This window comes from Lipotes vexillifer, unplaced genomic scaffold (assembly GCF_000442215.2).
Source record: "Lipotes vexillifer unplaced genomic scaffold, Lipotes_vexillifer_v1.1 scaffold149, whole genome shotgun sequence".
Lineage (NCBI taxonomy): Eukaryota > Metazoa > Chordata > Mammalia > Artiodactyla > Lipotidae > Lipotes > Lipotes vexillifer.
The window spans coordinates 1746346-1756574 of NW_006779962.1; the positions used below are offsets into that span (position 1 = coordinate 1746346).

The 10229-nt window shown below is 58.1% G+C and overlaps 1 protein-coding gene across 2 annotated transcripts in view; it reads right to left on the reverse strand.

Annotated features, from left to right (window-relative positions):
- Positions 1 to 4116: 4116 nt before the first annotated feature.
- GFI1B (growth factor independent 1B transcriptional repressor) overlaps positions 4117 to 10229 on the reverse strand; it is a 6644-nt gene continuing 531 nt past the window's right edge. Inside the window, exons 2-6 of one of the 2 annotated variants that reach the window (XM_007453100.1) lie at positions 9847 to 9987; positions 9153 to 9424; positions 8413 to 8550; positions 7302 to 7467; positions 4117 to 4702 (exon numbers count right to left, since the gene is read on the reverse strand). In XM_007453100.1, the coding sequence (XP_007453162.1) occupies positions 4524 to 4702; positions 7302 to 7467; positions 8413 to 8550; positions 9153 to 9424; positions 9847 to 9987 (896 nt within the window). In that variant the 3' untranslated portion in view covers positions 4117 to 4523. The remainder of the gene's footprint in view (positions 4703 to 7301; positions 7468 to 8412; positions 8551 to 9152; positions 9425 to 9846; positions 9988 to 10229) is intronic. The other variant, XM_007453101.1, reaches the window with a different exon arrangement.

A 10229-nucleotide genomic window follows, 5' to 3' on the forward strand; every position in this document is an offset into this window, starting at 1 on the left:
ACCATGTGTCCACCATGGATTGTCTTTCTGAAGTTCAGCTCCCTTGTCTCCTGGGCTCCTCCCTTGGTCCAAAGCAATCAATGGCTCGGGTGCCTTGGGAAGATTCTTCTGGGTCTTGGGTCTCTCCTGCTGCCCCTGGCCCGTGCCAGGCTCTGCCCCAAGGGGTGTGGCCCTCCCAGCTTTGGACGCTTCTGGCAGGCCCAGCTTCTTCAAGATTCTCTGGTCGTGTCTCTTCTATCTCCTGTCCTCCACCCTCACCCTTTTATTCGTCCTGCTCCTTGCCTCTGGAGTAGCCTGTGCCCGCCTCAGGGGGAGCCCATCCAGGGCTGGGCAGGTTAGGTCATGGACAGGGGCTGGACTTGATTCTGCAGGTGATGGACCGAGGCACACTCGGTGAACTTTCAGAACAAGTCCTATTCTTCTAGATGATCCAGAACCCTACATCCTTCCACTCCCCACACTGCCCCAGCGCCCAGGCTCTGCCACTTCCATTCCCGCATCCATCCACGCCTTCCGGGCCAGTGCAGTCAGCTCTGGGCGGTCACGCTTGGGGACAGGCTGGGGTCAGCTCAGCCACCCGTGTGAATGCTTGGGCTGAGCCTGGGAGGTGCATTTCCAGCCTTACCAGTGATTTCCCTGGAGGGCCGCCGGGCATCTCCCAGAATGTCCCTCAGGGGCTGGCAGGGGCCCGGAAATGTTGCCTGAAGCTGACACCACTGGCGGGACATTTCATCAGAAAATGAATTCCTGTGTTGGTTTCTGCGCCTTAAGGTGACTGCTTTGTTTTAATATTAAAATTCTGGTTTTGTTACTTACCGTGGAGAATATCGATCCTACGGGTTGAGTTTCCAGCGCCATCCTGAAAGCCTCACTTGCTCCACCCACGCCCTCCCAGCCCTCAGCAGCGGCAGCCCCTCATCTCCCCGTGCAGCCTCAGAGGCCGCCACTGGCTCCGCGTTCTGTGTAAGCAGAGCCCCCTGGAGTTGTGCAGTCAACCCCACAGTTCTGGTGGAGAGGTTCCTAGGCTGGGTGGTCAGGAAACCTGGATTCTGTGTGACGTCGCTGCCGATCGCCCGTGTGACTGGGGCCACCGCTGCCCCCTCCCTGGGCCCGTGCCCTCGTGCAGCAAAGGGAAGCCACGGGCAGTCTTCACGGGGCTGGACAGGGCATCCCGGTTCACACGCTGTGACTCTGATGCTGGGAATCTCAGACGCGGGGTGGGGAGTGGAAGCGGAGTGAAGGCTGAGGACGGCTGACTGCACTGCCTCCACTCACAGACAGCAGCTGGGGGCCCCGCCGCACCCACTGAGTTGGGCCCCCGACCCCAGCATGATGAGCGCAGCCCTCGCATCCCGCAGGAGACGGGACTTTGACGGGACCTCTGCTCCCACTGGCGGGAACGTTGCCGGTGGCTTGTGGCTGGTGCCGACCTGCAGGCCTTCTCCAGGGCTACAGCTCTGCGTGCGCAGGGCAGCCCATCCTTCCTGTGACCGTCCTGCGGTTCCTGCAGCTGGCTGAGGGGTGGGCGTGGGGAAGGGACAGCAGCCTGGCTCTCCCCCTCCACTCAGTGCCGACTCTCTCCGGGGAAGCAGGTTTCGCCACCCCCCCATACCTGCCCACCCACTGGCCCCCTTTCTCTGCAATGTGTGTACAAATGGGGGTCCAGCAGCCCTGCTCTGAGGCTGCAGGGCCCTCCCACCGTTGTGGGCACTCAGTGGAGGGGTCGACACACTAGATCCCCAGCTCCCGACCTCAGCAGATGAAGAAAGACACATTGTCTGGCTGCTCTTCCTTGACCCGCCCTGCTGCAGAAGTGGCTGAAATCCTGCTATTGCTGTGGTTTTGTTTAGCAAACAAGGAACATGCAAAGTAGCTCCTCCGTGCGCGAGCGTGCGTGCGTGTGTGTGTGTGTGTGTGTGTGTGTGTGTCCGTCCTCTGGGAAGTTCAGGCTCACTCCGGGTTCAGAAGCCCGGGTGAGCCTGGCCCTGCTGTGTGGCTTTGGGCAAGTCCCTTCCCCTCTCTGGGCTACACGGTCCTCATGGGCAAGAGGAGGAGGGGGGAGCAGATGTTCTCCAAGGCTCTGGTGGCTCTGGTGGGTTGGCTTCCAGAGGCTGTCTTCCTTTGACCTCAACAGTGAGGCTTGCTGGACAGGATCTGAAAGCCTGCTGAGGAGACCAGACCACCCTCGTATGCAAATCCAGAACCTCCACCCCACCCTCTGCACACCTGACAGGTCTGTCTAGGGGAATTCTTGCTAAAGTAAACAGGAAGAGCCTTTGCAATGAACTACACCATGGGGTCCTGCCCAGCCAAACCCAGAGCCTGGGAGTCAAGGGGTTTACCATATTCCTTAAGGAGCCTCAGAATCCTCTAGATTCACAGCAGAAGAGAGGTAACATCTGCAGGTGTCATTGGGAGGAAGGGTAAACAGAGACTCAAAGGAGAAGACTTGGATCAGATGTCCTGATCCCAGCTCTGCACTTGCTTGCTGGGTGACCTTGGGCAAGACGGCCAACCTCCCTGAGCCTCAGTTGCCTGCTCTGTAAAATGGGGTAATGACAGCTCCTTTGCAGAGGGCTACGTGGGTTAGAGACGAGGTATGGAAACCCTGAGCCCAGCTTGTTATCCGGAAGGGACTCATTCAGAAGTGTTCATTGTGGTGGGCCAGGGACGGGCTTAAGTGCTGAAGACTAGAGCCCAGAGGGAATTCCTTCTAGCAGAGCGGAAACTTACCCACAGATAACCGCCAGTCCAGGTTCAGTGGGTCCTGAGCTGTCAGCAAAGAGCCCGAAGAGCTCAGTTTAGGAGCAGGAGAAGACCTCTGGCTGGAATGACCAAGGGAGGCTTCCTGAAGGAGGCAGCATTTGAGCAGGCCTGTAGGATGGGCAGGATTTCAAGAGGGCATATTCATGGCCTACCAATACTAATCCTGTGTTAGGCCCTCCTCACTGCCATATACTCGTGGCCTCAGGGGATCCTCCCAGCAACCCACAGGAAAGGATTGCTACGTTTACCATTTTACAGGGGAGGGGGCTCAGCCTGGAGTCACCCAGCTAGTGAGGGACAGCACCAAGCTTAACTTAATCACACCTGCAAAGTCCCTTCTGCCTTATAACATTCACAGGTTCCAGGGGTTAGGATGTGGATATCATCTTTGGGGGCCATTATTCTGCCTACCATGGTGATTCCATTAAGGACCTTGAGATGGGAAGGTTACCCTGGATGACCCAGGTGGGCCTGATGTGATCACCAGGGTCCTTGCAAGAGGGGGGCAAGGAGGTCAAAAGCAGAGGAAGGAGGTGGGCTGATGGGAGGTCCAGGTGACGCACTTTGAAGATGGAGGAAGAGGCCACAAGCTGAGGGATGCAGGCGGCCTCTAAAAGCTGGAGAAGGTGAGGAAACAGAACCTCCCCTGGGGCCTCCAGAGGGAACCAGCCCTGCCGATACCTTGACTTTTAGCCCCGTGAGACTCATTTTGGATTTCTGACCTCCACAACTGTAAGACAATACCTTTGTGTATGTGTGTGTGTGTGTGTGTGTGTGTGTTTAATGTTTTGGCTGTACCCCTTGGCATGTGGGAACCTAGTTCCCTGACCAGGGATCAAACCCACAACCCTTGCGTTGGAAGCATGGAGTCTTAATAAGTGGACCACAGGGAAGTCCCCCTTTGTGTTGTTTGAAGCCACCGAGTTTGTGGTGATCTGTTAGAGCAGCCACAGGAAACTGATACAGCCCCAGCTGCATCCACCTTGCCCTCGCCTGGGGTCTTGTCACGCGGGTCTCTTATGCCTCTGTTTCAGCACTTTATCAGTTTGGTCTCCCAATGTGTCTGTGAGCGACTACAGAGCTTTCTGTGCTTTTCAAGCCTCCCACCATCCCTCCCCAAAGCCTCAGGCACTAGCTTGCACCCAGTACGTGTTTAAAAAATGGTGGTGAAATGTAAGTAAATCTGTGTCTTTTATTTACAGCTGTTGAGAGGAACAGGCTTTTGACAGCAGTAACTGCTGGTTTCCCCGTGGTCTGACCGCAGAACTGGAACCCCCGTGACCTGAGTGCCCGTCAGGAGTGGGAGCAGCCTGTTGGCTGAAGCAGAGGGGTTCTAGGCCTCCCACTGGGGGCCTGCTGAAAACCGAGCTGACCAGATCCCCGTGAGCAGCAGGCAGGGGGAGGATTTCTCTGTGGGTCCCAGCTCTGGTCTGTTCTTGGCATCGCAGTGCACCTGGGGCTACTCTGGCCTCCTGGGCTCTGCCCCGGGGGGAAGGCACCGAGCTCTTAGACCTGTAGACAACATCAGCTCAGAAAAGATCCAGCTGCCACACTTTGCAGCAGGAGAATTGTTGGTCCAGAGAGGGAAAGTGACTTGCCCGAGGTCACACAGCAATTTCGTGAGTCTCAAAACAAGCTTGACGAGTCCCGTCCAGTGCTGCCTCCAGGAGACTGGGGATCTGGTGTGTGAGGCTGGCCTCCCTCCAGGTGACACGATCTTGGGGCAGGCCAGTCAGGAGCTGGGAGCAGGGACAGCCTCACTTGAGGTTGTGCTGGCTCTCGCGGTGCCGCCGCAGGTCCACTTTACGCTGGAAGCCTTTGGTGCACAGCTCACAGCTGAAGGGCTTGAAGCCCGTGTGCTTCCGGCTGTGAGTGATGAGGTTGGAGCTCTGGCTGAAAGCCTTCCCACACACCTGGCACTTGTGTGGCTTCTCACCTGCGGGGCGGCAAGGACAGGGTCAGGGCCGTTTGAACCAGACCTGCTGCTCCAATGCCCTGCAGCTGTTCTCTGGAACTTTATTATGTTTTATCGCACGTTCACTTTAGAAAATAATTAGAAAAGGGAGACAAGAAAAATGCAACTCTGACCACCCAACCCCTCGGCCAACTGTACCCCGGTTTTAAGGCAGGGACTGGGTCCACCTTGTTTATCAATGAAGCCCAGGACCTGGTACAGGGCCCTGCACAAAAGAGGCACTGGCTAACAGCTGAGGAATGAATGAATGGGGAATGAATGAATGAATGGTTGGAAGAATGAACGAATGGAGGACCGAATGGGGAAAGAATGAATGGGGAAATGGATAAATGAATGGCTGGAAGGATGAATGAAAAAGTGACCAAATGGGGGAACAAATGAATGGATGGAGGAATGAATGACTGAATGACAGAGTGGGGAATGAATGAATGGGGGAATGAAGGAATGGATGACTGAATGAGGATGAATGAATGGCTGGAGGGATGATGAATGAGTGACCAAACGGGGAATGGGTGAATGAGTGGGGGACCAAAAGGGTGAGTAGCAGCATGAAGGAATGAATGACCAAATGGGAGGTGAATGAATGCGGGAATGAAGGAATGAATGGCTGGAGGAATGAGTGAATGAAGGAATGATGAACGAAGGAGAAATTCACCTGCTGGTCTCACTTCTACACACAGATTATCAGTGTCGACATTTTGCTATTTCCTTCCAGTACTTTTTCTATGCATTAAGTAACACAGCGTGTCCCCGCCCTCCTGTTGGAGGGGAGGGGCCTCCGCTGCGTAACCTGACACCCCCATCCCTCCCCACCCCGGGCCTAAAGCCTGCACCTTTTAACAGTGAAAGGTGGGGTGCCCGCAGGCTCTGTCTGGGCCCTGGGGTGGGGGGCTTGGTGGGGGCGGGGTGGGGGGAGGGTCGGCGGACCCAGGCCTGGGAGGAGCTCTGCGCGGGCTCACCGGTGTGGATGTAGGTGTGCTTTTTCATGTCCGACTTCTGGTGGAAGCGCTTGCCGCAGAACTGGCAGGGGTAGGGCCGCGTGTCCGAGTGGATGAGCAGGTGGGTGGACAGGGTGGACGAGCGCTTGAAGGCCTTGCCGCACATCCGGCACTCGAAGCTGCGCCCCTGCCGGAGGAAACGAGGCCCCGGGGGGTCAGGCGCAGGTGGGGCCTCGCGACCCGGGACTGCCAGGCTGGGCGCGGGACTGGACCCGGCCGGGATCCCCTGAGGAACAGGACACTCCATTGGGGTGGCCTCGAGGATGGGGCCTGGAGGAGCAGGAACCAGGGACCCCCCCATTCCTGCCTCCCAGGAGGGGCCGAGGCCTGGCCCCTGAGTGGCCTCCTATTAGGGGATTTTCCCTTGTGGTTTGTTTAAGCAGCTGAATTATTGGGGCCCAGTTCTGGCTTCTGCCTCTTACTCTCCACGTGACCTTTGGCAAGTCATTTAACCTTCCTGGGACTCAGTTTCCCCATCTGTACATTGGATCGTTATGGGTAGTGACCTCAAAGGATCGTTGGGAGGATTGGAGGTCCGGAACTAAGCTGGCAACTGGCACGTGGTACATTCTAACCATCTTTTCCTGTGTTTCCCACCTGAGCTTTTATATCTACCCAGGTGTTAGCAACTCAGGTCAGTGTCGGGTGCTTTCCCTGGAATGGGATTCTGAGGAAGGGATTTGGCATCAGGTAGGGCTAAGTGGGATGAGATGAACATTTAAGCCTGATTTCAAGATTCTAAGAGTCAAGGGTCTCAGAGGTGAGAAACCTGTCCTGACCACCTAGGAGGTGGGGTCATTCTTCAGCATCACAGACATCTCGCTGCCCCCGAAATCCCACCTGAGCTCCTAGCCTCTTCCAACTGTACATGAAGCCAGCTTGGTCCATCGGGGACTCAAATGTGTTAAGGGCGGGTGATGGAGACCCAGATCAGGGCAGCAGATAATGAGGGCCCCACTATCTGTCACCCTCAGGGGCACAGAGGGAGACCCACCGAAGCCCCCTAGGCTTCCTGGGGGGAGCACAGAGCAGGAGTGGGAAGCGAGGGTGCTGTGCTCAGCCAGCTGCCCACCTGGGAGTGGACGTGCGTGTGCTGCTCCAGGCTCACTGCATGGCCGAAGGTTTTGCCGCAGACGTTGCAGGCGAAGGGCCGGGTCCCACTGTGGGAGCGGCGGACGTGCACCTCGAGCCCATGTGGGGTGGAGAACACCTGCAGGAGGGGCAGAGCATGAGGCCCCGGGGATGCAGAGAGGGAGAGGGGCCTGGGTCCCACCTCTGCACCCAGCTCAGCCACAGGTGGGTGTACGGGAAAAGGAACGCTGGATTGCCGATTCTGCTGCCATGTGCTGTGTGTCCTGGGAAGGTCCCTTTCCCTCTCTGTGGCTGGCTTTCCTGTCTATAGAATGGAGTTTGGGAGGGGGGATTTGGAAGGCCCCTCCTGGCCCTATCTGGAGGCTGAATGGCGGTTAAAAAGTGGGAGTTGGGCAGAGCCAGGTTTGAATGCTTGTTGTGATATCTACTTCGGCGGACCCAGGCCTGGGAGGAGCTCTGCGCGGGCTCACCGGTGTGGATGTAGGTGTGCTTTTTCATGTCCGACTTCTGGTGGAAGCGCTTGCCGCAGAACTGGCAGGGGTAGGGCCGCGTGTCCGAGTGGATGAGCAGGTGGGTGGACAGGGTGGACGAGCGCTTGAAGGCCTTGCCGCACATCCGGCACTCGAAGCTGCGCCCCTGCCGGAGGAAACGAGGCCCCGGGGGGTCAGGCGCAGGTGGGGCCTCGCGACCCGGGACTGCCAGGCTGGGCGCGGGACTGGACCCGGCCGGGATCCCCTGAGGAACAGGACACTCCATTGGGGTGGCCTCGAGGATGGGGCCTGGAGGAGCAGGAACCAGGGACCCCCCCATTCCTGCCTCCCAGGAGGGGCCGAGGCCTGGCCCCTGAGTGGCCTCCTATTAGGGGATTTTCCCTTGTGGTTTGTTTAAGCAGCTGAATTATTGGGGCCCAGTTCTGGCTTCTGCCTCTTACTCTCCACGTGACCTTTGGCAAGTCATTTAACCTTCCTGGGACTCAGTTTCCCCATCTGTACATTGGATCGTTATGGGTAGTGACCTCAAAGGATCGTTGGGAGGATTGGAGGTCCGGAACTAAGCTGGCAACTGGCACGTGGTACATTCTAACCATCTTTTCCTGTGTTTCCCACCTGAGCTTTTATATCTACCCAGGTGTTAGCAACTCAGGTCAGTGTCGGGTGCTTTCCCTGGAATGGGATTCTGAGGAAGGGATTTGGCATCAGGTAGGGCTAAGTGGGATGAGATGAACATTTAAGCCTGATTTCAAGATTCTAAGAGTCAAGGGTCTCAGAGGTGAGAAACCTGTCCTGACCACCTAGGAGGTGGGGTCATTCTTCAGCATCACAGACATCTCGCTGCCCCCGAAATCCCACCTGAGCTCCTAGCCTCTTCCAACTGTACATGAAGCCAGCTTGGTCCATCGGGGACTCAAATGTGTTAAGGGCGGGTGATGGAGACCCAGATCAGGGCAGCAGATAATGAGGGCCCCACTATCTGTCACCCTCAGGGGCACAGAGGGAGACCCACCGAAGCCCCCTAGGCTTCCTGGGGGGAGCACAGAGCAGGAGTGGGAAGCGAGGGTGCTGTGCTCAGCCAGCTGCCCACCTGGGAGTGGACGTGCGTGTGCTGCTCCAGGCTCACTGCATGGCCGAAGGTTTTGCCGCAGACGTTGCAGGCGAAGGGCCGGGTCCCACTGTGGGAGCGGCGGACGTGCACCTCGAGCCCATGTGGGGTGGAGAACACCTGCAGGAGGGGCAGAGCATGAGGCCCCGGGGATGCAGAGAGGGAGAGGGGCCTGGGTCCCACCTCTGCACCCAGCTCAGCCACAGGTGGGTGTACGGGAAAAGGAACGCTGGATTGCCGATTCTGCTGCCATGTGCTGTGTGTCCTGGGAAGGTCCCTTTCCCTCTCTGTGGCTGGCTTTCCTGTCTATAGAATGGAGTTTGGGAGGGGGGATTTGGAAGGCCCCTCCTGGCCCTATCTGGAGGCTGAATGGCGGTTAAAAAGTGGGAGTTGGGCAGAGCCAGGTTTGAATGCTTGTTGTGATATCTACTTGCTGTGTGCTATTGGGCAAGTGACTCAACGTCTCTGAACCTTAGCCCTTCGTCCACCTCCCGGGGCTCATGCATGTCAAGTGCTTAGCACAGGGCTGAGCACAGGGCTGAGCACATGGTCAGGGCTCAATGAATGGTGATGTGGACGAATGTTGTGAGTCCTTGATCCCACCAGAGGACCCAAGAGTCACATCACAGGGGGCACCCAGCTCTGAACACTCGCAGCTGCCAGGGTGCTGGAGAGGCGATGCAAGCAGGACCCGAGAGCCCACCCGCATCCCGACCACCCACCTTGCTGCACTTGATGCAGTGGTATGCGTCCAAGCCCGGGGAGTAGTGGAGGCTAAAGTCCAAGGGCGGCTCAGTGCTGGGTACCAGAGGGCTGCCATACAGGCTGACGGAGCGCTCCAGGAAGGCAGACTGCATGGTAGAGGGGGCCTGCTGGTAGCTGTGCCCGTAGGATGAAGCCAGGGCATCCCAGGAGAATCTGGGCTTGTAGAACGGGGGTGAGTCGGAGGATGGCGAGCCCCCATCCTGGGGTCGGGACGTCGCAGCAGGCCCCTCTGTGGAGAGTGGGACATATACCTAGTGGTGACATTAAAAGCAGGACACCCACTCCCCGCCACCCTCCACTGTGACCTCATGCTGAGGCTTTGGTGCAAAGCCCCAATTATTTACTGGGGGGTGGTCTGGGTCCTCACTGTGGCTCCTTGGCTTTTCAATCCAGAAATGTGCCCCAACCCCTGCAGAGTGCCCACCTCACCCACTACGTGGGCCTGTCCGCTGCTTCCCCTGTCCCACCACACAGAAGCTCTCGTGTGGGAATGAACTCCCCGTCCTGGAGGGATTCAAGCAGAAGCCTGAGAGCCCGGACTGTCGATCCTCCCTGACTCCACAACTCCGAGGGGCCCTGCTTCCACAGGCCCATCCATCCTCCATTCCCCTTGCACCCGCTGGGGAGTGGCGGGGGTCCCCTGCTGGGTACCTGGGGCGGAGGCCATCCTGGTCATCAAGCTCTGGTCCAGCTCCAGCTCCGGCTCCCGTTTGAGGTCAGTCCAGCCCACGCACTGGTTTGGGAACAGGGTGCTGAGGACAGGGTTGGTGCTCAGGACCTGGTCCCTGGCCACTGTGGGGAGACAAGACCATCAGACTTCAGCTCTGGGAAGTCCGGAGGGGGGAAGGAGGGGCACCAGAGAGAGACCACTGCTGCCGCCCCTGGTTCTTCCCAGGATGGTGGGAGCAGCGTGGAGGCCAGGAGGAGACCCCCGCCCTCCCCCTCCCCTCCCCTCCCCCTCCCCTCCCCCCCAGCTTCCCTACCCTCCACCTTCCCTACCCTCCAGCTTCCCTACCCTCCCCCTTCCCTACCCT